The sequence below is a fragment of the Melospiza melodia genome, chromosome 2 (genome assembly GCF_035770615.1).
Source record: "Melospiza melodia melodia isolate bMelMel2 chromosome 2, bMelMel2.pri, whole genome shotgun sequence".
In the NCBI taxonomy this organism is placed as follows: Eukaryota; Metazoa; Chordata; class Aves; order Passeriformes; family Passerellidae; genus Melospiza; species Melospiza melodia.
Window position 1 is genome coordinate 81,405,832 of NC_086195.1, and position 27,765 is coordinate 81,433,596.

General features: G+C 38.5%; 1 protein-coding gene across 3 annotated transcripts in view; it reads left to right on the forward strand.

Moving 5' to 3' along the window:
• Nucleotides 1-3,980: 3,980 nt before the first annotated feature.
• Nucleotides 3,981-27,765, forward strand: part of TNFRSF19 (TNF receptor superfamily member 19) — a 57,666-nt gene continuing 33,881 nt past the window's right edge. The window contains exons 1-5 of one of the 3 annotated variants that reach the window (XM_063149039.1): nucleotides 3,981-4,236; nucleotides 4,435-4,521; nucleotides 16,290-16,378; nucleotides 16,944-17,054; nucleotides 26,208-26,386. In XM_063149039.1, coding sequence (XP_063005109.1) covers nucleotides 16,313-16,378; nucleotides 16,944-17,054; nucleotides 26,208-26,386 — 356 coding nt within the window. In that variant the 5' untranslated portion in view covers nucleotides 3,981-4,236; nucleotides 4,435-4,521; nucleotides 16,290-16,312. Of the gene's footprint in view, nucleotides 4,237-4,434; nucleotides 4,522-9,642; nucleotides 9,680-10,070; nucleotides 10,226-16,289; nucleotides 16,379-16,943; nucleotides 17,055-26,207; nucleotides 26,387-27,765 lie in introns of those variants that run through there. The other 2 variants (XM_063149040.1, XM_063149041.1) reach the window with 2 other exon arrangements.

The window sequence follows — 27,765 nt, forward strand, 5'->3', positions numbered from 1 at the left end:
GGGAACAAGTCAAAGCTGTCTCCTATGAAGACCCATGGGAGAAAAAAACCCACAGGCAAACTGCAATAAAAATTCAAGACCAAAGACAGGCAAAAAAAGCTGTTTTCTTCACCCAAATCATGAGGTCAGAGACCTGCTATTGCAGAGCACATTAAAGGCAGACAGAATTTTTCCCCTTGAAAAATAAAAATTTAATGGAACTACATCCAAAGCTATTATTAACTAGAGCAAGCTGCACTGCAACTGACAGTGCAGAGTGTTGCAGATCAGGGTGAGTCTGATGACACACTAGGTGATAACAGAGAGCCAGTTTTTCAGGATATGCCAAAGGGTCTTGATTTTTCTGCCTAAAGGTGCTGTATCTGAAGTTCTTACACATTATGACTCTCAAGGAGCTTGCAAGTGCTGGAGCAGGAAGTGGGAGGAAGTATCAGCAACACCTGGGCTAACAACAGCCCTGTGATCCAGCAGGAACAGGATGCCAGCTTCTGTCGGGATGGCAACGCAGACAATGCAGGTGCTTGGATTTGGGTATTCCAAAGCATCTCTCCTCACCACAGGGCTGCCTTGCCTCATGGAACAATATCCCCCTAATGCTTTGGGAGAGCAATGATCAACACTTCTGACATCAGCTGGGACCAGGATAGATAAGCATTGCTTCAGAGATAGTGCTGATCTGCCAAAAAAAGGCTCTGAAGATGGTCTTCCACCTCTGTAAATTGTTATCTCATCACTTATCATCAGGAGATAGCAGCCACAGTAGATATGCACGACGAAAGCTTGTCACTGCACCAGTGCTGCTTGTGTGGTGTTTATAAGAGGATATCCAGCATTTTTGCCACCCTTAGAAAGGCTGCAGCCAGCACAAGCAGTGGCTGCAGGGCCAGTGAGTGGGCTGTAACCATGGCACTGCTTGTCCTGTGATGGTTCCTGACCTCCTCTCTGAACATCTGCTGGAGCTCCTGTGCACTGAGGGAAAGCAAAGGCAAGAGGTGCAGTGAAGAGGTGCAGACAGCTCATGTAAATCATTTGGTGTATATGATACAAGTATATAAAGCATAGCTTGAGCATTATGAATATTAGATGTATTAAGAATAGAGCAGGGGTACAAACCCCTTTATTTGGCTTGACTGTTTCTTCCACAAATAATTTTTCCCAAGATTTGGTTGTATTTAAGAAACATCTCCAGAAATTTATTACTTCTATCAACTGACAATCTTTTATAGCTTTGACCCAGTTAAGCACCGGCTATGAATAGCAGCCCTGGACTTTGTTCTGCTTCCCAAAAAATTCTTAAAGAGCAATCTAAGAGCCTGAGATCCTCATGTGGTAAAAAGAGAAGGATAAACCCACTAAATGTTTCTCAAGGAAGATTCTGTCTAAATTTAGAAAAAATTAGGCAATTAATTGGGAAGAGAGCATCTTCCTCTGCAGGACTTCCTCTCCAGAGACACCACTGGTTTTTCATGGAAATCACAAGTGCTTCTTCCAGAAAAGCTTTTTAGATACCTAAAGAGTGAGTAAAAGTTGGGTCCCCAGTTTCAGCAATTTCCTATCTCAGTAATTTCAGTGATTAGAATAAAGCCTCTAGAGAGGAACTTAATGGATTTCAGACCACTTGTGCTTGAATGCCTTGCTAGGTTAGTGACCACAAGAGAAAGCGTGAGCTGATGATCAAAAAGTGTAAAAGTGAAGTGTCACCTTAGGTAAGTTGTTTCTGACTCTGGTCTGTTCTGTGCTTTATACAAATCACAATATTATTCTCATTTTATGTAAGGAATAAAAATCATTATCAGCTTTTGGAAAAATATTGAACAATGGAAACAACAGCTGTTGCTATTATTACACACATCTGGCCAAATTTTGAGGAGCCATAAAATAGGAAGTAGCAGATAGTTCAGGCTGACAGACTCCACAGTGAAAAGTAGTGTCATAAATGCAAAATGCAATGCCTAAGCTTTAGAAGGTTAGGTTGGCAATAATTAACCTTACTTCTCTTTTTCATATGTATGAAAGAAAGATCAAAGACCTCTAATAAACCATCAGGACTTGCTTTTGCTTAAAATCCAGAGAAATAAGAGGCGCTTTCTCTGAAGAGCTTTGTTCTTAAAGCACCATTGAAATTGAAGGGGTTATTTTAGTTCAGCACAGCCCACCCATACATTTTATTTCAATATAAGCATTTCCAGTTTTACCACAAAAGCTACAAATGGAGTCTTATCAAAAAACTTTCTGGTGATAGAAGGTTGTATGTCAGAAGAATGCAAATTAATGTTGAAAGACAAGTAAGCAGCCTGGATAATTTTCTTTTACTTATAATAGTTGGAAGTGGAAATTAGAGAAAGAGAGAAATATACGGTTTTTTCATGTTTTTTTCCAGCAGTGTATACCTGAAAGACAGTTCATTACCTGCACCATACTTCTTTGTACGTGCATCAGCTCTTCTCCATCTCAGTTACCAGAACATCAAAGTCCTGCCTGGACAGGTGACACAAACCAATAATTAAACTCCGTCCAGCCAGCAACAGAATTACGTTCTGCCCCACCTTTTGTAGGTTTCTCGAGCATTTCTGGAAATATTTCTTGCCATCTCGAGGAGCAGAGCCCTCCTTGCCGGCGCACAGTGCGCCGTGCCGCCAGCAGAAGGCTCCCTATCCCAGCGAGTGCGGCGGGAGCATCATTCCCGAGCGGCGCAGGGCAGGGAGCGGGGACGGGCCGGGACAAGGAGGAGGCTGCAGCCCACCCACGGCAGCGGAACGAGGGATCCCCGCCGGACCCTCCATCGCTCCCGCGCTCGGCTGTCCACTGCCCATTATCCACCGATTGCTTGCTTTTGTTCTAACGCTTAAGGCAAACGGGACCAGCAGATTGCCTCCTTCTACTTTTGCCTTTTATAAATGAATTCACGGTTACTCGGTGTGCAGATATTTGCATGAGTCCCCCAGTTGACAGGCTCGTATCACTTTCATCTGTGCATGTGGTACGCCCAAAATATGGGGTATGCGTGGATGGGAGCTCCAGCGACATCTTCAATACGGCTGATTATCCTAAAATCCATCCTGCTTGATATTTGTATGTTTTATTAGCCGCTGAAGTACAGAGGGCTGAATCAATCTCTGTGCCAAAAGTTAACTTAGCCTCAGATCACTGAATATGAAATTCAGTCGTACGTTTCTTCTGCCTTTCCTCTGCACTGCAAGAGAGAAAGTCAACAGCAGCCTTGAGGATTTCCCTGCTGGCCAGGGCGACACAGGACCCTCCAGCAATCCTCAGAGCGGTGACCTGCAGCAGCACAGAGAACGTCTGTCCATACACTGCCATGACCCACAAGCCTCCCCTTCCCTCTGCGGAAGCGCAGTGGTGACCACTTCAAATCTGCTCTAGCTAAAAAATGCCTTTACACTGAAAAACACTTCCGTGAGTTACTTATGGCAGCTTCACAGCTCATTTACGTAAAGGAATCATGAGCCACGGATGAATCAGGCTCAAATAAAATGATTTGCAAAAGGCCACACAGTAAGCAGCAGGGAGGACGTGAGCCAGGGACTAAGAGCATGCTCTATTGTGCTTGGTGTTGCCAGTGCAAAAATCCAATGCCAGCGTGCAAAATGCACCATTTTCTCTGCTCCAAATCTCGACAAAGAGATAAAAGTAGTTTCTCTCGTGTGATACAGATGCCTAGCAAACCGACCTTCATGTCTGACTTCAGAACTTTATGAAAGACTGTAACTTCCCTTTGCAGTCAAAATTATAAAGGATCTTTTAAAGAAAACTTTCTAGCTACACTATTCTCTCTTCTTGGGAGGAAACTTAAATGCAGTGAAGACTTTGAAGTGAGCCTTGGGTTTGCTACAATGGACTAACCTGATTAGAAATCATGCAAACTCTTGCTGCTCTTCAGCTGCATTCCCCCACAGGCTGTATTACAGCTCTCTAACCAGTCCCACAGCATTGAATGATGTCATGGGATCTGCAGCTCAGCGAGATGAAAGGGATAAAGCGGAACCCGCTGGCACTGGGGAAAGCTTCCAACACACAATCCACAACACAGCTTGGGAACTCAAAAGCTACAGATCCAGCCACTCAACCCCAAGCATTTCAGAGTCGTGCGCATTCTTCCAGCACAAGCAAGGAGAGGGGGAAAAGAGCCAGAGCAGAGCACTGAAAGGCAGAATTTGAGTGCAGCTACCTGCTGGAAAAGGAGCTCTTTTTCCTCGCCAAAGCACTGCCTTTGATGTACGGCAACTGATCACTGATCAGATTACAGGCATTTGGTCTCAGTGCTCGTCTGCCTTTGATCTGCATGGTTAATTTTATTTTCCCGGATTTGGAGTTTCGTCTGGGCTTGTGCTGACATACTTTTTTGTTTTTCTTTTCTTTTTCTTTCTTTCTTTTTTTTTTTTTTTTTTTTTTTTTTTTTTTTTTTTTTTTAAGGAGGTAAAAGCATTTAACACAGAAGCTCCGGCGGTGTGAAATTAAGCTGCAGGAACTCTGGCACTGGAAAACTTCATCAGATAACAGGTACTGAATTTTGGGGTTGTTTCTCAGTTTTCTGTTGCAAGAATTTAAGGAATTATAAAGTTCACATAACCAATAATACTACACATCATTGTGTGTACAAAGTTCAAAAGATTGTTTGTAATTTATGCAGCATTTTGTTTGCAGCTCTTGGGCAGAATTATATAGAGAACAGACTATCTAGGATAATAGATTGAAAAACTGAAGCAAACCCAGTATTTTTTAATGCTTTGGGGGTACATAAGATTTTGGGTTGCACTGGTCATTCATACCATCTATAGTTTTGTAAATTTGTATTTGAATACATGTATTACATGACTCAGGGGAGTACTTATTTTCTGAGCAAAGACCAACCATATCTCCTACACACTGTAATACTTTGTTTGCTCTCAGTGCATTTATTAAACTGTGCCTTCTTCAGACAACACTTTTAAGCCCAATAGTTCCATACTTGAGATGAAAAAAAGTCTCCACTTCCACAAGTTTTTAGAACTAAATTTATAAGCATAACATCCCTATTCACAAAAGGAAATGGTTTTATTTTAAGGTTGAAGGGATTATAGTTCAGCTGTACCATATGAAATATTGAAAATAAAAGTAATCTTCTGACCTGATGATAGAAGTTTCCTCTAAGGCATTTTAATAAATATATTAAAGAAATCTTAGGTTTGTCTAGAGCCAACAGCTAGTTTTGCTGCATTTCAGTGATGCAATTTCCACTCACAGTGTTTTGTATTCTGTTCCTCAAACTCTTATTTATGAAAAGTATTGTGTTGAAGAAATTTTGAGACATCTACTCCATAAATTCATTCTAAGGGAACAATCTTTTGAAGGTTTAGGATTATTCACACATTTGCAGTTTTAAAGGGCCAGATCTTTGTGCGGGTTTGGGCCAAATCCATGAGTGTTCTGTGCCTGCAGCTGGAGTCAGACTGTTAAAATAAGACTCAAACTCCTTCTGTAGTATTTAAATATAATTTAGATTTTCAGAAGAACTCAGAACCCATAATTGGGACCAGACTTGCAAACATTCCAGACACTGAGGTCTTTGAAGATCTAGTCTTAATGGTGGCTAGTAATACTGACTTATATAGTCTTAGGTCTAAATTTAGGTGTATATAAATTTTAAATACATTTATTAAGAAATTGCAACTAAAAGTCAGTCAAGCATCACTTGAACACTATTCTTTAAGATGTCTACCAGTCCACAGGACCTTGAAGATATTAATATTTCAGTATGCACCATTGCAACATGCAAACCCAAATTTTAACAGGCTGCTTGCATCTGAGGAAGATCAAGTTATCAACACTTTCAGATAAATGTAGATACCTTTCATTAGTCAGTCTGCAAAGTTTGTTTCTTCTCATTAAAACAGTATTTGTATATATAAAACTTCAATTTACTGAATATCAAAAGATAATATGCCAGATACAGATTAACTAGGCCTGACTTGGAATTACTTAGTTTTCCATGCCACCAATTAATTCACATTCTTACTTAACAAGTCAATTATATTATAAGGAAAGTAATTAGCACAGTATGAATAATATGTGTATAGCTGTCAAGAAAGAATATAATTTAAGGCATAGCCAAAGCAAAATGTAGTATTTCTCCCTAAGTCACAATGATGTGCTAAAATATGTTCCTGTAACTCTGGAAAGATGGCTTTATTTATTAATTCTATGCTTTGCTGTTGAGCTTCTCTGCCTTTCCAGTCCCCTCTTGCTTGTTGCTTGCTGTCCAATACATACATCTATTTTCTGAGGAAAATTGTTTCTAAACTTTACCTCTGCTTGGTGTAAAGTAGAAAGGGAAGCAAATTTTAAAAAATAACACAAGGAGTCTTTTTCCTCAGAAGTCAAAATAGCTGTACAAGTCTAATGCAATTAAACTATCACTACAAGAGTCTGACCTATCACACAAATGGGTGAAGTTGCACACAGGAGAAACCCTGGTTAATCAGATAGATTACACTGTTGAGTAGGATTTGTATAGATAATTATTTGCAACATTTAGGCTCTGAAAATGCATTTAAGAAACAAAGTTTTTTTAAATTTTGTAAAAAGCCCCTAGGATTTTAGGTAATCCGCCAGATATTTAAACAAAGATGGGCGTCAACCCAATTAAGCTGAAAAATATCTTTGCTCGTCTGTATGTAAGTGAGGCTGAAATGAAAGCACACTTGAACACATTCAAGCATGGTGGGAAGAGGATGTTCAGCAAATTTTGTTGTTTTAAATAGCAGTTCTCTGACAGTTTAGCCTGTCATTGATCTGACTTTTAAAGATTAAATAGTAATAATTCTTGGCACTAGTAACTTTGCTTTTACTAAGAGCTGTATAAACATTAATTAATCCTCAGGCTTAAGCCTTCAGAAACAAAAAATTCACAATGCTTTTTCAAGCGGATCTGACTAGGAAACTCCCAAGTGTGATTTATTTATTAAAATAGCTTGAGCAATTTCTGATTATAAATAGATCCATTTTCAAACAGTGTGCCTTAGATAACATCATAAACATATTTTAAGGTTTGTAATAGTTAAGATTATCAAAAGACATTGCACAGTTATACTGACATCAGTTTCCAACAGCTGTCATAACAAGAGTAGATCTATCTCACAGTTGACTGGGGGAACTGTGTTAGCATTTGAGATATGGAGATAACAACTTCCTATTGCTGTACAATTTCTGCTTCCACATCAGATATGTCACGCAACTTAGTCTTATCAAAGGGGTCAGCTGAAACTGCTTTCCAAGTATTTCTTTTTTGCTTTCTCTGTTATAGTGAGAATCTCTGTACTAGTTCTAACAATTCACTTCTTCAATTTCCTGAGAAGCATCATGATTTAAAACAATGTAAACTCTACAATTTTCAATACCTTTTAATGATGAATGGAACTAACTCATCCATTTTACATTCAGAGGAAAGATTTTACATGCTACAACAAGGACTTAAATGTTTAAGTTTCAGTGTTACAGACAACACGTTGCTCTGAGTTCATTAGCATAGTAACCCACTGTCTGATGAAAGTCTTAATGTTTCTTTATATGGTAATCCTGAGTGTTTAGTCAACACTTCAAGAACTCTGAGATATTTTAATACCTTTGTCTAACTATACTGCTTTAAAACAAGTATCTGAAACACACATGATGATTCTACTAAGAAGAACTCACGCAACAGTTTCACTGGTGGCTCCAGAAAATAGTCAACACACAAAAGATTGTCAGTAAATAGTGAGACAGTGTGCAGTGCTCAGTGGTGTGCAGCAGCTGCTATTCACAACAGATGCGCTGCTGTTGCGCCGCAGCATGCCATTCCTGGCTGAAATTCCAGCCCCTTGCAGAGCTCCTCCTGGCAAGGGTCCTGAAGCAAAGCTCTTCTTTGAAGGCCCTTCAGAAGAGAATTGCATGAAAACCCCTGTACATTCAGAGTTGTTTGGGTTTTATAATTGGAAACAACTAGTTTTGCAGCAGTCATTTCTCTCTTTGCATACAACTTGCTAGATTTCAATAAGCACTCCTTGTTTTTAGAGAAGCACTTTGGCTCGTGATCTTCAAACTTTTTTTGGTGAGTAGATCCAAAATTTCTGTTTATTTGAAAATGCTTTACCTCCCAGTATAATAGTTTGTTCATTTTTTCAGAGCCTAACCCTGTTCCTTGTGTGTCCATACAATTGTCTAGACTGTAAGTGGATCATTAACTTTTTCATTAGAAGTAAAACTAATAACCTGAAATCCTTGCAGCAGCAGTACTTTTACCAAGGTCTTCAAGACTAGTTTCACCAATGTTGGAGCATCACTAACTTCAGGAAAGCTCCTAATTTGTGTCACAGTAAGTGGCAGTAACACCCAGCCTAGTGACCATGAATAATTTACTGTCCTTGAAGGGCTGGATTTCTCAATTTCTCCATGGATACTTGCATTTGGTATTAGCACTGTGCTTACAGCTGGGTAACTTATTACCTGCAGAATGGATAGAATATTTCAGGCTCTGAGCTAGCAGGAAGAAAAAGCTACTCAAGAAAGGAGAATTTGCAATGTGTTATCAGAAAGCCTCTGTCATGCTTTTTGGGCAGGAGAGGTGGAAAGGGCTTTGCTGAATTACAAGGACTCATTGTACGCTCACCTGAACAGTGGCCAAGAGCCAGTACCTTTAGAACATCCCAGCAGCCACAAATAAGCCTGAGCTCCCTCTGATGGGGATCAGCAACGCCAAGGCTGCAGTCCCAACACTGGGCAGCATCTGGAAGCAGCGGTGGGCACAGGAGTGCTGCTATCCTGTCCTCCTGGTGGGATAAAAGGGACACCAGCCCCTCACTTGCAATTCATCCTGGCTTTGCACCAGTGGTAGGGGGCACACTCCCCCACTCACCCCCTCCCAGCATGGACGCACGGTGCCGTCCATCCATCCATCCATCCATCCATCCATCCATCCATCCATCCATCCATCCATCTGTCGTCCGTCCATCCATCCATCCATCTGTCATCCATCTGTCATCCATCCATCCATCTGTCATCCATCTGTCATCCATCCATCCATCCATCCATCCATCCATCCATCCATCCATCCATCCATCCATATCCATCCATCCATCCATCCATCCATATCCATCCATCCATCCATCCATCCATCCATCCATCCATCCATATCCATCCATCCATCCATCCATCCATCCATCCATCCATCCATCCATCCATCCATATCCATCCATCCATCCATCCATCCATATCCATCCATCCATCCATCCATCCATCCATCCATCCATCCATCCATCCATCCATCCATCCATCCATCCATATCCATCCATCCATCCATCCATCCATATCCATCCATCCATCCATCCATCCATCCATCCATCCATCCATCCATCCATCCATCCATCCATATCCATCCATCCATCCATCCATCCATCCATCCATATCCATCCATCCATCCATCCATCCATCCATCCATCCATCCATCCATCCGTCCATCCGTCCATCCATCCATCCATCCATCCATCCATCCATCCATCCATCCATCCATCCATCCATCCGTCCATCCGTCCATTGGCTGCCCGCGCTCAGCTGACAGCCCGGGGCGGGGCGGCGTTGCCGGGGTGACGGGGCGCCCGTCGCGGGCCGGCGGCGGGGCGGGGGCGCTGCGGGCCGGCCGTGGCAGGTGGGTGCGTGCGGCAGCCGGGCCGCGGAGCGGGGCGGCCGCGGGGGAAGCGGCGGCTCCGCCGGGGCACCGGGGCTTGGCCTGGCACCGCCGCCCCGCCTGGCACCGCGCCGCCCGCCCGCCCGCCCCTGGGGCCCGCGGCGGGCTCGGTGAGGGCGGCGGGCTCGGTGATGGCAGCGAGCCCCGCGGAGAGCGCCGGCTGAGGGGCGGCGGGGCCGCGGGCAGGGCTCGGCCGGGCCCTGCATCCCCTGCTCCGGCTCCGGCGCTCCGAGCCGCCCCCGCGGTGGGTGCGCGGTGGGTACGCGGGGCACGGCGCAGCCACGGAGCTGCTGGCGGTGGTGGTGGTGGTGGGTTCTGCAGGTCTCGACAGCCCTGGAGCGGCTGCTCCACGCCCCGGAGTGCGGCGAACAAAAAGCCCTTGAGAGCCGGGCTTTCATGTTCGCGAGCGCTTCTCGTGTCTGCTGCATTAATAAGCTGCTGTTTGCTTCAAACAATGTTAGAGCTGGAGTTGGAGGAGTAGGAGCTCCCCACTTTTTCTTTTGGTTGGTAAGAGGTTTAAAAGCTCCAATTACAGTTCGGTATATTGAAAAGGTTTTGATTGTTTGACTTCCTTTCCTGTCCCTATTTAATCTGACCTTGGACCGAAAGCTTTACCTGATATTTGTGAAAAGTCTAAATACTTATTTACCACCTTTATATTTACAACTACTTTAGAAGGATGCTTTTATCAAGTTTACAAAGTGGTCCAGTAGCATTTAATATGAGTAATGGCAAATTGACTCAGTCTGTAGGTAGGTTTCTTAACTACTGCATAATCTCTTTCAAGCACACCTTCACCATCAGGTGTAAAGCAAGTTACTTAGGTACTTAGGTGTGTTACCTAGGAGCTTGTTACTGTAAGAGAAGAGGGTTGGGTTTTTGGAGTGGGTTTTTCTGTTGTTGTTTTTGGTTGGTTGATTTGTTGGGGGAGTTTTTTTGTTTGTTTCTTTTCGACCTAGAAGTAAGCTTCCGTATTAGTTTACTAGTAAGATGCTTAAAATGTCAGTTAAGGAGGTAATAAGTCACTTTTTCTCACTTTCAACAACTTGCAATCCTAGTAAAAGAGAATGGTGTGAATGAAAGTAACTCATGTCTGTGGTTGTTAAGACATTGCACGGCATCCAAAATTGCTCAAGGCTGACTTGATAAATGTAGCATATTGGCATTGCACCATTGTAAGGTATACTAACCAGCCCAATGCTTTCTAATTCATGATCCTTAAAAATTACTTTGAAAAAGAACTATTCGTATATTTTGGTGTAAGTGAAGTATGAATATAATACTGGCATTCTCAATGTATTACTTATTCACATATCTGAGTACAAAAGTAAAAATTCATCTTGACACTGAGCTTTCATCTAGCAAACCAGTGTCTCCTAGAACTTGAGATGGGTGAGATGTATTAAACAGAAGAAGCAACATTCTTTTCACCACAGTTTTGATGTTGTGTGAGTAGGCTCATCAGCTTTGGTGAGAGTGGGAGTTCTTGTGTGAATCACAGGCTCTGATCCTCTAAAATGCTTTGTTTATGTGTAGGAAAAATGTTGCCACATTGCACCTTTGTTAACACTATTTCAGTCTAATATCTAATTAATGATAAGCTGGATATGTTGAAGAACACAAATGATAAACTGCTTTATCACCATTATTCCTGTAAAGACAAGTACTTCAATTAACGTAACTTGAAGTGTGTGGTACTCAGAAGCAGCACAAATATTTCCTGGCTGTGTCTTATGGGCCTTTCTTCTTCTCATTTCCCTCAGCCCCAAAAATACATCTAAGTGGTTTTGATCACCAGCAAGGTTCTAACTTTAATCTGCTACCGCTGTCTTTACAAAATTAGAAATAAATCCATAGCAGCCTAATGTTGTATATTTCATGGTATGGCAGGATTGTAAATTACAGATCTTTTCAATGTGATATTTAATGTGACGAATGTGCCCTAACTGACAGTATGGAGATTTTCCTCCACATTTCTCGGAAAACTTGGAGCAAATGTGGTCAGGCAAGACCTCATTTACTTCATAAAGTGGAAGACTACAAGGGTTGTGGGCAGGGTGTAAGGGGAAGGTGTCCTAGACCTGTGAGACAGAAATAACAATGTGCAGCTCTGTAGTGGAAGTTCTTGTCCCTAACTTGCTCCCTTGCTTTGTCTTTGTCATTGCAGCAGCATGAGTACTTTCCCTTCTCTTGTTTCTTGCCCCTGGGGCACTGACTCTGCTGAAGCCATCTGCCACTCCTTGCTTTATTGTGCGCAGTTGACAGCTGCGGGTGGGAAGTAGGTGGTTAGAAAGGAGCTGAGACCCTGTTTGCTGGATACCGGAGACCTCTGTTGGCAAGATAAAGTGATTATATTTTCAGTCCTCTTTCTCACCCAGAACTTGTCAGAGTACTCTGCCGGTGTTATAGAGTGTGTGAAAAGTGGTCATCAAGTAAAAATATCAAATCAAATACAGGAAATTTCAGAGACCTGGTTGTGCATTAACTGAGAATTCACAACTTCAAGTTAAGTCAGTGTGAAGTTGGAAGTCTTCACCATTTTTAAAGTTTCCCTTAGAAGATGGATGATGTTAACTTCAAAGTTTGGATGCTTCTGTGTCTGAGAAACCTGCTAGTCAGCCATCATTTAGTCACGCTGCTTTGGTTCTTGAGGTGGTGTGTCTTTCATGGGGGAATTTGAAGTGTTTTGGAGAGAAAAAAGACATATTTTTCTGACGTGGACTTTGAAATAAAATGATGAGTACTATTCAAGCAAGCTGGTAAATGTAGGAGTAAATTTTAGAGGGCCATGGATTCTATAACCTTCAAAGGCTGGAAGTTCTTACTTCCACAATACATTTATTACATGTTTGTATATATGCATAGTAGCCCTCAAATGACCTTAAAATTATGCAACTACATTTCCTAATGCAAGTTCCCTCTCCTGAGTTCAGTACATTACCAGTAATGATTGCTTTTCCCTGAGTATTTTAGGCAAGCACATTACTGTTAACCTAATAAGATGTATTTGGAATGATTTAGTGACCTCAAAAAACTCTGTCCACAGACTTCTTTCTTCTAATAAAACTGAGTGTAACTCAACTCAGTTTAATATCAGTATCTGGACAAGAGCAAATAGTCTTTAAAGGTATGGAACCTCTGTTTGCTCACACGTGTTTTAGAGGCAAAAAACTTCTAATAACCTCTTACTTGAAAGCATGAGGTGAATGGCTAGTGTCCAACAGACATCAGTATAATGCCACTTGATATCATAACAGAAGAAATTTGCCCAATGGCAGCCTATTATTAAGTGCTGCAGTCTGCTTTTCAAGCAGGGCTTTTTACCAAACTGGAGATTGAAGCAGGAAACATGTAGCTGACACAGTTATCTCTCCTCTGGGACTTGCATTCAATACATTGAGTTATTAAGGTGCCTTTCAATTTTTTTTATCAAAATGTTGTCATGAAAGAAGCATCTTATTTTATTTGTCCTCTTAACAACTGTTATGTCTTGTACACTGGCTCATTTCTCTCTCACGTTAGTCAGTGTAGAGTCTTTGGTGTTGTTTTGGCAGGAGTGGTGACAATGGATGCAATGATGGCATGATAGAGTACCACAGGCATTCCTACACGTCTGCTGAAATTATTTAAATGTGTTTTGGTGCTGCTGAAGTGCTCTGAAGTTTAAGGTCCATAGACCTGCAAGCCTCTTTTGGAATCTTTATTGATCATAGAAGACTCATTATATAGAAGATATATTTTAGGCCTAAAGCTGTAAAATCTCATGAAACTTGTAATGATCAGTCAAAAAACTAAACCTTAGTCAAGCATAGGGTAAGTTGGAGAAGTCCTTGCCAGTTTGATGCCAGTAATAAAACGCTTGATTTTAAAAATTTACTCTGGGTTGCGGAACTCCTGATGATTGGACTTGCCAAGACTGTTATAAAGGCAGTAGTTTTTCTTTTAAATAAAGAATATTTCACAGCTGCAATCAAATTTCACACCTAAGTGTACAAAATGTATTATGGTACAGGATGGTTTGCCATGTGCTTTTTATGTTCTAAAAGTCTTTGAGATACTTGCTATAAGAAGATCATCTTATAACAGATTTGGCAATTCCAAAACTGAAATACATGATTCAGCATGACCAGCAAGATTTTTAATATTGCTTTTTGTTCTGTACTGGCATTTCATTTTTATTCCATTGTGACTCCAGAATACTAAAAGATGAAAATATGTAATTAGCTTTGTTTCAGTATTGATTTTGATAAGTTGTATATATACTGGTTTTTAACAATATTAAATCTTCAAGTTATTGTGTATTAGAGAAAAGGTATAATATACCTGGATTACATTAAGCTAATGTAGTTTTATTGTAGATAATTAGTCTGCAGGGCAGTTAATTGGGCTGTCCTTAATTTGCTTTATTTTTTCTGTGCTTCAGGCAGCTTGCACAGAAAACATAGGCCTCTTAGATTGTGTTACAGCTCCATATTTTAGATCATTAGGCTTATTACAGCTCAGCAGTATTTTTTGTATTGAAAATTCAATGTGAAACTTGACACAAAAATATACAATTTTTACAATTGTCGGTTTCTTTTTGATATGTTGCACATCTACTTTCAGAAGCAAAAGTGAATATTGAAACTTAAAACGAAACTTACTTTTAACCTTAGGAAGAATCCTGGTTTTGAAGTTTTGGTAGTATTCTATAGATGATCATAATTGCATTAGAACTGTATTATGATTTAGCTATTTTTTAATTATTAAGGAATCATATGACTTGGAATAATCATTGTCATTCAAATCTAAGAAATTCAATTATGTTTACAACTTTATTTCCCTTTCACACTTCTGTAAAGTTTTAAGTCCTATAGCAATTAAGAAAGCACATGAAGTATTTATTTTTTCCACTAAACAGAATTACGTGAAATAAAAAAGTTAATGGGGATTTTCCTGCCAAGTCCCATTAATTTCAGCATGATTCTTTGGATCAGTATTTAACCAGTTTATTTAATTTAACTCTTAGACTTTTAGCTTTTCTGTCTTGTCTTCTCTGAATCAAGTGAAGTCAAGTTTGTTTTACAGGACTGCTTTTCTGTAATGCAGTGTAGCCTTGTTTATTGTATGATGATTGTAAGTTATTTTTTCATTTCTTCATATATTACTCTTGAATTTCTGTAGCATTCCAAAGAGAATAAACAGCAAAATTGAACAGGATCAAAATTAAGACTTGATAATTATTTCAAGGTTACTGAGGTGCAAAGTGTCACAATTTGTCTCTTATCTAATCTGGTTTTACTTAAAAGATATTTGGTTACTTGTTGGCCAGTACATGATATAATGTATGGTCTGTGTATTTACCCATTTTCTATGTTTCTAAAAACGGATGAGAAGTGTTTCTTGAAATTTCTGAGTTCTCTTAACAGTATTTTTACTGTCTCTGTCCACCGTTTGCTCTTTGCTATTACTAGAAATTGTTTTGTTCACGCATACCTATTTTTTTCAGCATTAGAATTGTCAGCTTCTCATGACTTTAGAACTTTTAAAATTTGTTGACTTTCCTTTTTCATTTTTCTATTTGTCCTACAGTGCTTTTTACATGAAGTTGTGTTTTGGTCTTCCAGAATTTTTTCTGAGATTTTTCCATTTAATGTTTCTTGCGTCATTTTTTTCCCTCAGACTTAAAAAAGAAACCTATGTCAAATACTATATCTGTATGTACTCATATTCCTTGAAACCACGTCTCCTTTTTTACCTATGCTGACATGCATTTAATCTGGTAATTGTCATTGGCCCATAGACCATTGCCATCACTAAGTGAGAAATAACCATAAAAATGTCATGTTGGCTTTCCTGTGGAGTGCTGTCTGACACATCTCTACCTGCTCTGTTCTTTCTAGTAGACTTTTCCTCTTTTTACACTTCAAGATACAGCTTCTCTTAAAAAATATCAATAGTAACTGAAGTATACTTTCTTCTTATTGATTAGAATTTGTTAACTAGGGTATTCATGCAGTAAAATGTGGAATTGAGTGCTTATTATAGTTTTTGTTCATTCTGGTTGTATATTTTTGAAAGCATATTATGCTTGCAGTAGTTCCATGTTGGAAAGCATTTTGTGACTATTCTTAATATTTTTCTCGGGTATTTTCCTTTTGTGTTGGCTTCCATCCTTTCATTTGTCAGTCTCTACTCTTAAATGATAAAAACAACATGGTGTATTTGAAGAAATTTATTTTTGTCTGTTGATCATATACTTAGTTGAGTGTTTTGCAAGCAAGAAACATATGTTAGGGATGTTAGATTAATAAATGCTGATCTTCTGTAATCTGGATTGATAGCCAGTTAAGACTCTCTTCTTTTGAGACTTAAAGCTAGAGAAACTTTGTGTTTTGTCTTCAAAAGGCATATGATTTTTAAAGCATATGTTTGTTGTTTAGCATCTTCCAGAAATCTATTTGAAAATGTTAATGGCATTGACAGATTGTATTTTGACATGCCAAGTGTCATGAAGTACAATGGACACATGACTTCTGCAATTTAAACAATGTAAATATAATAATTTTTTTTCCTTTTTATATTTTTCTAGGGAGAAAGGTTTAATCTCAAGAAATGGATGCTAAAGGATTACAAAGAGATGATAAACTGAAGGTGCTTGTCATTTTACTAGCGTATTTGGTAAGTTAAAGATTAATATTTTTCCCCCATGTTGAAAAAATTGTACTGGACAAAGAAGCTGTGTCTTTTGTTTTACACATTACTGCTAACACTAAAAGTCTTCAAATGCTGCATGCAGACAATGCTTACACATTTTATTGATGTGAGCTTAAGCTTGGTCCACTGATTCATATAATTTCTGGCTCCTCCTCATACACAATTACAAAATTTTACCTTGTGAGCCTCTTCATGGATGAAGGAGTGGACTAGAACAGAAAATATAAGTGAATATATTGCTGTGGAGGTGATGCTGCTTCACTTCAGAGGTGGCCATCTCTTACTCCAGTGTGCTGTACATAGTTTAGATGCTTGGAGTATTCAGTTTATGGATAGATTGTGGCACAGCACACAATTACCTTGCCTACTCAGTGTACTTAATTCTGGCTTGCTGTACAACTAAGGGTAATTAATAATTCCAAAAGTTATTTTTAAGATCAAAACATGGATTTATTTCTCAGATTTAGTATATTTTGATGAATTTACTTTTATTTGCTTGTTTGTTTTGTTGTTGTTTTGGGTGTTTTAGCTAAGTAAGGTAATTTGCGAGACTGGAGACTGCAGAGAGCAAGAATTTAGGGACCAGACTGGAAACTGTATCCTCTGCAAACAATGTGGTCCTGGAATGGAACTCTCAAAGGTAAGGAAATCATGCTTTCTTGAATTTATTTCTGATAAGTGCATTTATGTATTTGATCTAAAATTATGGATATCTGTACTTACATTAAAATATGTACATTTTTGGCATTTGAGCCTTCTGCAGTTGTTCAAGAACTATGTTATCTGTTTCATTTTTTATAAAATACTCAGTTCAGAAAATGATGATGCGACTAATAAAGTAGACAGTACCATCTGGATGGGCTCTCAAATGATTGTTTTAAAGGTAACAACAAAGGAGGGGAAAAACCACAGGGAGTTAAGACTGCATAACCTTACTCTGTAGAAAAGAATGTGAAAAATTAATTTCAAACCAGTGATTAATTTCAAACCGAGTGCTGACATGGAGTGGTTTAATTTTTACAGTGCTGGCATTCACAATTCACAATTGGTTCTGGATTTTGGGTGACAAAGTTTAGATATTTTATATATGACTTTTTTGTCTTAATAGATTGGGTCATACAAAAAAAAATACAGATTAAGATTCAAATGAGAGCTAATATAGTTCCTTAGAACAGGAGGGAAATAGGTGATTGTTCTGTTTTCACTGGGTCTATGGTTGGAGCACTTTAGGAAGCCAGATTCAAGTCAGGCTTGAACAATTTCTTTGTTTTACAATTCATTAAAAATGCTATAAACCTAATTTTAATCTTTATGCCATGAAAAGTAATTGAAAAAGTTGAGGCCAGACAAATACATGATAATATTTAGAAAGCACATAGGAAGTTTTTTTGATTTCATGGAGAAGGAAATACTATTGTGAATCTTAGGCAATTGCATTTTGCTTTTATAACAATTGCAGTTCTTGCAAAAGCAAATCCCCATAAAAGTTTTTGAATTACTAGGATTTGAGGACAGTGGAAATGAATCAACAGAGATGAATGCTGGTTGTGATTATGGGCTGGGATTCAGTAGAATAGAAAGTTCACTTGGCAAAATTTTCAACAAAATTCCAAGTCTGAATGCAAGTCACGAGGGGGATCTTAGTTGTTTTCAGTTCAGAGAAAGTAGGTGCTGTGCATGAGCAGGGATAGAGAACAATGAAGGAAAACATAGCTGAAAGGGAGGAATATGTTGGCATTCATTAACTCAGCTGCTGTAGGTGAAGGAGGCTACAAAATGGGTCATGTGTCTTGGGAGATTGGATGTCTGAGGGAGCAGGAGTGTCCTGCCAGAAACCTGAGGATGGTAAGGCAAAGAACAGTGCAGGGTGGTGCAGAGTAGACCTACCAAGACCCATGCATGTGTAAAACCCTTTCTGCAGTGTCCAGCTCTAAACCCACATCTTGCCCATTGCCGGAGTGTGAAGCTGTGACCCTGACATAACTGTGCAGTCAGATCCGCACCTGGGAGGTGGGGCCATAAAGAGCATTCCATTTGCATGCAGAAGGGCAGACTCTGTCTTGTACTTCTACTGAGAGTGTGAAAAGGATGCTGAAGGTGGAATTTAGGGTGTTTAAGGGAATTTGAAATGTTTATTTTGAAAATTTTTTAACATGAACCGTTACTAAGTTTGGTGTGTATGTGTGTTCAAACTGCAGGGGGAAAAAGAGAAGTTCAGTTTCAGTTTATGGCTCTGTAGTTCCTATTATGTTCAGCTCTGAAAAAAAAGCACAAGTTAAGTATTGTGGCTTGTGTGAGATTTGAAGGGATTTACTGAAACTGAGTGACACCTTTCTCTATCTCTTGACCCCCTGTGGTGATTGTTCAGTGCATTAACAGAAATACTTAGTTTCACACTTTAGTGGGAATCCCTTTGTATGGTGGGCAGCATTAGTTAAGGTTTAGTCATACAAGCAATGCTCTTTAAGCAGAGATTTAGACATGACTTATGACAAGGATGTGGTTTAGTTTGGAGTTTTTCAGATTGGCCTTAAATTTGAGATGTTCTGGGGGGTGTTTTAATTTATAAAGGCACTTGTAAATATGTCACTTTGTAACAGTGGGCCAGTACTATGTGCATTTATATAGTTAGACAATATACTTATCTAGTTGGCAAACAAAACCCAAAAGCATAAAAACTCAGACCCTCAGTAATTACACTCAATTTAATAAAGAACTGCTAAACTAAACAAGATTATAGTTTGCAGTAATACACTATTGAAGTTACGGTTTTGCTTCACCTATTTTTGTTTACAGTCTGTTAGTTTACAGATTGTTTACAAAACTGATAGGTTTTTTGTTTACAGTTCTGATTCTTCTAGGACTAGTTTGGTGTTTTTGAAAATAGGAATGATGGTTAATTTGACTATGTAAGCAATTACTTGTCGCAGACAATAATAGGCTTTCAAAAATATTTTTCTTTTATACTAGAAATGAAATAACAGATTTTGTTCAAACCTAAATGATTGGAATTATAATTTCCCGTATAAATAGAGGTACAATTTTCTGTGAATCATAGTGAAGGATGTGATGCTGTGACTGTAACTGAAATGTGGTTGAAAGTAGTCATGCAGAACTACAGCTTGAAGCAACAAATATGTAAAGTCAAAGGTCAAAATGCAAAGGGAAGAGGCCTTTAATGATACACTTGAAGTAACTTGCAGCCCAGGAGAAGTTTTGTTTGCTTGGTTTTTTTACATATGAGAAAACAATGATATAATAATGCTACAGTTTAATAACAGTTTCTTAACACTTAATAATATGTCCGTTTTCCTGTTGAATATTTAGTGCTCCTGCATAAAACTAGATATACTGCTGGATGTGTCAGCATGATTGTGTGTCTAAGTGTATTGTAAAATGCAATGTTAGTGGTGGGGTTTTTGGTTCAGTTCTCCCTGAGTGTTTTAAGCAATTGACAGACAGGTTTCATTTTTATATTTGTAACAAAACACATCAGCCTGTATGGTTGAATGCAAAAGCCCAGCTTTTATCACCTTGTGTATGAGAAATTACCTCAGTTACAATCTAAATATGTAGTTTTCTTTCTTGTCATGACTTTACAGAAATACAGGGCAAAAACCCAGCTGTACAGACTGCATATGTGTGTGTATACTTATTTTTACAACTTCAGTTAGATATATCTATCTTTGTTGCTATACTCTATGAGCATTTCACCTTTCTAAATGAGGGGAATTCTGTTGCCCTTTCTCAGTTTATACATGAGACACTAACATAGATCAACTTGCCTGTGGTAATGCAGGACTATTTTGGTAGAACTATTTTGGTAGAGGCCATAGTGTGTAACAGAAGCTTTCTCTTCACAAGGCACCATATAGAGAAGGCAAAGGGTGATGGGCACAAATTGTACCAGGGGAATTTCTTTTTTACAGTGAGAGCATTCATTCACTGAAACAATCTCCCTAGAGTCCCCATCACTGGGAGCTTCTGGGATGCAACTGGACAGGGTGCTAGATCAGATCAGCTCAGGTCCCTGACCCATGAGTGTTTGCTTCAGATGTTCTTTCAAGGCTCCTTCTGACCTGTCTGTTCTGTGATTCAATGGTGAGTCTTTTAATTTTGGTTGCAAACCAATGCTCAGTCTATTGGATTGACCTTCCTGTATAGGTAAGCAACTTCGGACACCCTTGATAGCATGAAACAAAACAAAACCAGCAAAAAGTCAGCCTTATTTCATGTAACTAATTCTGAATCTAGACCATTCTTTTCAGCTTTTGCTGTGACAGTTTAATGGGCTCACTTTTTCAAAAATGTTTTTAAAGTAATTTTTCTTCCTTCAAGTGAGAAAGTAATAGTACCACCCGCAGCTTTTTCTTTCTGATTGCCTATATGCTGTTCTAATAACAATGCTGCAATGTTACATTAGCTTAGAACTAAAATCCATTGATCACTTATGTTAATTGTATCTTTATTAAGTACTTTTAACATATTGCTATCAGAAGAAAGGAAGCTTTATTCTTGTATCAATAGAATTGATGGGGAAGAGAGTGAAAGCTGCTTCCCATGTTTTTTTGTTTCTATTTGTTAATTAAAAAAAATCTCTGTATAGCCTTTTCTTCTCATAAACATGTCTTTGGTAATGTTTGTGAAGCCATTGAATCACTGAATTAGCTTAGTTTTCAGTGTGGGCAGTCTTTGTTTCATGTTGTTTTTTTGTTTGGGGATTTTTGTTAGGTTTTTCAGGTTTTTTTTCTTTTTTTTGTTAAGCAGTGCTTTCTTCTGGGGTGGGAGACTGAAATGGTTGTGTTGATTCAGAAGAAAGAGTTTGCTTTATGTGGCTCAGCATTATTGCATTTCTCATTAATTTAGTGGACAGCAAAGCTTCACATAGTTAAGCACAAATAATTTAATACCTTTTATTCTTCAAGTGGCTTCAGTTTACCAGTGCCTGAATAGTCATTGGTTTGGCTTGATAGTAACAGCATTTCATCCTATCTTATATATGCTTCTGAAATAAGTCAAGCCTTATATACTATTGAAATTTATACCAATCACAATTAATGCAGAAAAAAAAATGACATAGTTCATGTTTCAGCCATTTTCTTAAAGATATTCAAGTACAGAATTTAAGTCCTTCCAGTCCTTTCACCACCATTTTTTTAAAGTTATCAGCTGAGCCAGTGCACTGAGGACAATATATGTCAAGGAAGGAATAGAAACCAAGAGGTGAAAGGGAGAGTGCCTGAAGCCAGCAGTGCCATCAAGTGAGCCATGATAAATAGTGTCACTGAGAGACAGCTGGTGGGACAGAGGCAGCTTGGTGGTTGCTGAGGTGGGGCTGTGTGTCACAGCTTGCTTCCTTGTACCAGGTGTATGATGAAGAAAGAGAAGACTTGCAGGTTGTCTCAGAAAAAGAAATTGTGAATTAAACAGGCAGGTACTGTTTGAAGCTTCTCGTGGATGTGACAGTCCTGACACAAGAACATCAGCGTGCTGTGCTGCCACTGCGAGCCGTCACAGTGAAGGCACCGAGAGCAGCTGCTGCCACGTTTGCAGTCGCTCTTAAATTTTCAAAGCAAGAGAGCTGCTCGTGAGGAAGCCTGCCAGATCTCAGCTCAGGAGAGGCCAGCATGTGTTTCTGGAAACTGGAGCAGCTGCATGTAGGCATGTCAAATCATCTTCACTGAGAATGAAACTTTTCTGACCCTGGCTGTGCACTTTGACACAGCAGCTAAGCCTGATGTTTGCAGCATGCTGTTACAGCCTGTCCTGCTCAGAGACTTCTGCTGATAGATCCAGCTCATTATTGGATTCTAGATGAGGCTGACCCACAGCCTGAGGTACTTTAGGAAGCTAAAACTGTGTGCTATTTAAAAAGGCCATGTACTCAAAGGTATTAGGAAAAGCTTCATTTCCCAGCACCAGCGTAGTGCCGCAGCCTGTTACATGAACCCAACACCAATTAAGTGTCTTAATGCCTGGTAGACTTTTTCTTGAGAATACCAAGTATTCTTGTAATCTTCATGGCATAAGTGGAACTGCTTTGGCTGTGTTGTCTAGGGATTTGCATGGTTTGTGGATAGTCAGTGGGACTAGAAACAATTCTAAAATATACTTGCAGATTATGATCTTAATGATGCCTGAAAGCGTTTTTTAAATGAAATTTGAAGTTATTTTAATTGAAATAATGTTTAAAATCTAATTTACTCTTCATTTACTGTCTGTGTTGGATTCAACTTTTAGGGAAAAACCATACCACTTAACTCCAGTACCCTTTATAGTCATTCTGTCTGGATCAATGTTTGTATAGTACATAGTGAAAGAAAACTTTAACAGTGGCCAGGTAGTTCTTGAATAGGTGTCTGCATTATTGTGTGCTTTTAATATTTTTATCTAGAAAGAGAATTATGAGTTTGGTTAACTAGTTTGCTGCAGATTCCTAGGCAGCCTTGACCAGTCACCCCACGTGATACCTCAGTGAAACACTTCTGAACAGAGTTGTTCTGGAGATACCTAAGTTAAAGGTCAAGAGATTACCGTGGTAGTGAAAGCTGTATAGATATCAAGAAAATTGTGGTGCGTTTGAATTTTGAAGATTTTTTTTTGTAATTAACTTGAATTCAGTTTTCTAAAGGAGTGTTTGAGTTTATTGGCTTGTACTGTGTGTCTTTTGAGAGAGAAAAATTTCATTCATTGTAAAGGGAAAGTAGAAAGGGAGGAGTGTACTAAGTGTTCTTCACAGAAAGCTTTGCGACAGCAAAAATAAAGGCAGCATTTATTTGTGCTTTTTTTTTCTGGCACAAAAATAAAAAATGGTTTTTTTGAAATCTTGCTGATTGCTATTACAAATTTTATTTCTCTTTTCTACAGTCCTAAGTTCAAATGCCACAGGAGATGAGCTCTCTTTTAAAGTTAAGAGTGGGAGGATGGAGAGGATGAGGGGGAGTTGGGAACTATTCAGATCTCATCAGCCATACAACTTGCCAGTTTTTTAAATAGAGCACAGAAAAAACTGGTGCACATCACTTTTGCTCATGCACTGATAAAAAAATGAACAGTCAATTGTTTGTATCTGTGCTGGACTGCTAAATTATGAAGTCCAAGATTTCAAAGTGTTTGAATCCATCATCTAAATCATATCCTTCAGTTTGGGGAATGTGGTTAATTATAAGTACAGATCTTTTTGAAGTTCTGCCTGGTTTACAAGCTTAAATATTTATTTGCACCTGCCAGGCAGTTAACTACCTCAAATATTATGTGAACAGAAAAAGTACATACTTAAAGTTTTAGTTGTTATGAATTGGTATCTGTGGAATTCCTGGCAAGGACTTAGAAACTGTCTTTGAAAAGATGGGAGACTGTAAATTCCTTGGGCAGAAGATTTCTTTATGTTGCATCCGCTGTTTTTATAGCTTTAAAGTAAACCATTCAATGATGCAAAGGACCACTTTGCATCAAAGGATGTGTCCCTACATCCAGCCGTAGCAAAGCAGATCTGATCTAGAAACAATTTACTCAGGTTTGGTTACTCTGTTTGGGCCAGTGAGTGAAAGCATTTAATTCTAACTTTTGCTTCCTGCTTGTTTCTTGATCCAAAGCCTCAAAGGTAGTCTGGAGAGGAAAATAATTAAGTTAATTCAAGCCTTATATTTGAAAGTTTGATAGGACTTGGGAGGACGTGATTCCAAGTGATTTATCAAAAGATCCAAATGTAAACGGTTTAACTGAGTGGTATAATATATTCCATAATGCTACTGTTTGGATAAGCTAACTAGAAGGAGTAGGTATTTAGAAAGAGTGTGTTAAAGATTAATGATATTCAATGAAAAAGTTTATTTAGACTTAGGGAGTGCAAAATCTAACACAAGTTTGTCTGGTTCCAGTCCCTGGTGGTAATCATGTAGCTTTGTATACAGTTTTACAAGTACATAAATGAAATCGAGTGTAAAAATTAACACAGGAAGATAAGCTAAAACTGACATTGCTTTGGCATTGATTCCTAGTAGAAGCTTGTCAATTTGAAATAAAATTGTGTAAAATGTTCTATATCTGAAGTAAGTAAAAAAAAGAAAATAAATGTTTTTTATATTTTTTTAAAACTTTTTGCCTACCAGCTTTAATATGGTCCCAGTATATCACAGGAGGACCGTGCTGTACAGTGCATGAAACTGTAGGGTCTTTGGTTTTGTTACTAACTGCAATGATTTGCCTGTCTGCTCCTTGGTCTGAAAAATACTCAGTAGTAATAAGCTACATTTTAGCTAAAAGAAAGCAAAACAAAAACTAAAAATTATTGACTAAGTTTGTGGATCTATTTTTACTATCTTTTAGTAGTTGCTTTCATAAATTGTTCATTTTCTGCATACTTCAGGGCTGTTCTTCAGAGGAGATTAAAGTTTATTCTTAACATAAAGGAAAATTAGAAATTCTTAGAATGTCCTGTAAAATGCATCTGAAGTTTTTATTGTTACTTTATCATTTCAGGTTAGAGGCCTATTGGCCAGCTTGATCACAAAGCTCCTCCCATAGATGCTTTCTCAGCACAAAGCCCTGGAAGATCCAAATGTGTTGGATCTTGGAGAATCTGAGAGTGTTTCTAAAGTTTAAAAGCTTTTCTTTTTTACAGCAGATTTGGTTAGGTTGGTGACTTTGGAAAAGTTTTTTATATGCATCACACACATGCATATTTATATGCATCAAACTGGTGGAAACCTCCTCTGAAGTTGCCCTAGTTGAAGATTTCCTGCAGCTTCCCACTGGGAAGAAGCCCTGTTCTTCCGCTGAAAATGGAAGAGCAAGGTCCCCATATTGTGCCTTTCCTAACTAATTCTTTCTGGCAATTTGTTGTGTTCCCCTTGCAGTTTTGTGGTGTATCACTAATACATCAAACCAAACTTCAAAGTACCAAGCAAAATTGATAGGACATTTGGAGGGAATAGCAGCTCCCAGTAACTTGATAACTCTTAAGAAGTTGATTGATAGTTCTTGGTAATGAATTCATAGGATTCAGTCCCCAAAATTTTACATAGGGCTCGGTGTTTATCTTTGCAGCTTCTCCATTGTATTAGGTGCCCTTTTGCAAATTAATGGAAATAATGCCTTTAAACTGCTAAATTTGGCAGAAATAACCAACTATAACAACATTACTTATATAGTAAAATATTGTGCCCCCTGTGATCTGCAGATCTATTAAACTTTTCTGACAGTTTGAGAACTGTGAGAGCTGTAGTGGATTGAGTTTTTGACATTCTTATTGGCTAAGCAATATTTTATGCCTAGCTGATGGCCATTAGCCAGCTCTGGTTTATTTGGTAACAGAAGTCCTAAGCTTTTGAAGATCAGTGCACTCTCTTTGGCAATTAACTTTGTTCGCCTTAGCTATGAACCTTAATATCAAAGTGCTTCTTTGCTGTTTTTGTAACTGAGTAAGTGCCTTCATACTTCACTTGTCCCAGTTTCTTCTCTTTCACATGACTGACCTAATTAAAAAACAGACAGCTCAATAATTCTACCATAAGCTAGTAATAATGAAACTGTGGGAGTCCTTGAAGCCCTTTATCATTCAAATACACAGTGGTTTCATGAATAAAGTGGATGACTAAGTATTACTTATAGAAGTAAGGGAGATTATTAGCAGTGGAAGACACATTTGAACTTGCTGAAAGGCTGGCTTTTGTCTAGAGAAAGACCTACTCTCAGTAATAATTACACCAGGTCTTCATTTTATCCCAGCATTCTCCTCTTGTTCACGCTTTCAATGACTGAATAGCTTGCTGTTGCTTGTTAATCCCTGCAGGAATGCGGCTTTGGATACGGGGAGGATGCACAGTGCATGACATGCAGGCCAAACAGATTCAAGGAAGACTGGGGCTTTCAGAAGTGCAAGCCTTGTCTGGATTGTGCCTTGGTTAACAGGTTTCAGAAGGCCAACTGTTCTGCCACCAGCAATGCACTATGTGGGGACTGTTTACCAGGGTAAGACCATTTCTGACTATGAGACTTGAACCAATTCTAACCTGATTTACATTAAAATTGATTGTTCATGTTTTCTGGATAAATGTTGGTACCCTTTGTATATGTATGAAGGTCCTATGTTCTAATCTTGGCTTTACTGTATTATCTGAGCACATAATTTGTGAATTGCAGGAGTAATTATCTACAAAAATGGTTTGATAATTACCTACTTGGTCTGTGAGAGTATGGTCTGTACAGCACCTGAGCAAAATACCTCAAACGGTGTTACTGGTGATTTAGTTCATTGTTATAAACATTTAAACATTTGAAAACATACACTGCTACCTTCTTCAAAAATTATCACATTATTTACTTGCATTTTTTTCCAGCCTTTGGTCAATGCCTAATAATTCTCATGCACATAGATTCTTAGGTCAAAAGCAGTGGCTGTGGTTTACTTTCTGATATTTCTTTCACCTTTCTTTTCTTTAAAATTCATAAAGCATGATCCTAGCTGAAAATCATAAATTAATCTGAAAGAATTGTTTGCTGAAACTGCTGTTATAAATCAAGAGCTGTGCTTCATTTGTTGTCCAGTCATCCCAAAATTCTGTTACTAATTTTCTCTGTTTGTACTATTAAATCTTAAGATCTCTAAAAAGCTATTCTTTCCATTGTTGCCAAGTTCTGATATTATAAACACCTGCCATGAATTTGTAAAAAGACATTTTTGTTGCTTTTTTGAACTAGTAATTTAGCTGACAGTAATAGTGTATAAGAACTGATTTGAAACTGTAACAGTCTTTGTATTTTCAGAGCATATATTTCAGACTTGCTAAAAAATTCATACATTTGTTTAGTATCTATATTTCAGCTGTTCTTTTTTATTTGTATATATTTTTATTTTTTTTTTAATGCCAACTATCAAATACCTGAACTGTTGCAGCTTCTGCCATTACTCCTTCTCAAGCTAGAGGTGAAACCTCTTCATTTAAAAGCACTTAGTACAGGTTTGGTAGCTAATCTTAGCATAAGTCACTGTACAAGAGGGTGCAGCCCCAGGCATTATAGATGTTACTCACAACCACTTTTAGTACTACTTGCAGCCACATGGTACATTGATTAATGCTCTTATAGCATATTAATATATAATTATTGCAGGGCTTACTTGGTTGTCAGCAAGGAGAAGATTTTCTTCTTCTGTAAACAATATAAGCTGAATTTTGGAAGATGAGAAAGGATTAAAAGAGAAGCCACATTAGGACATGAATTAAAGGTAAAGCTAAACTGGAGGACATGGGAATGCTTCTCAGTATTCCAGTCAAGAATGCCTCCTAGATAGGTGTGTTGAGTATGTTTTAAAATGAGAGCTGCTTCCACAACCTGAATTTTTCTGACAG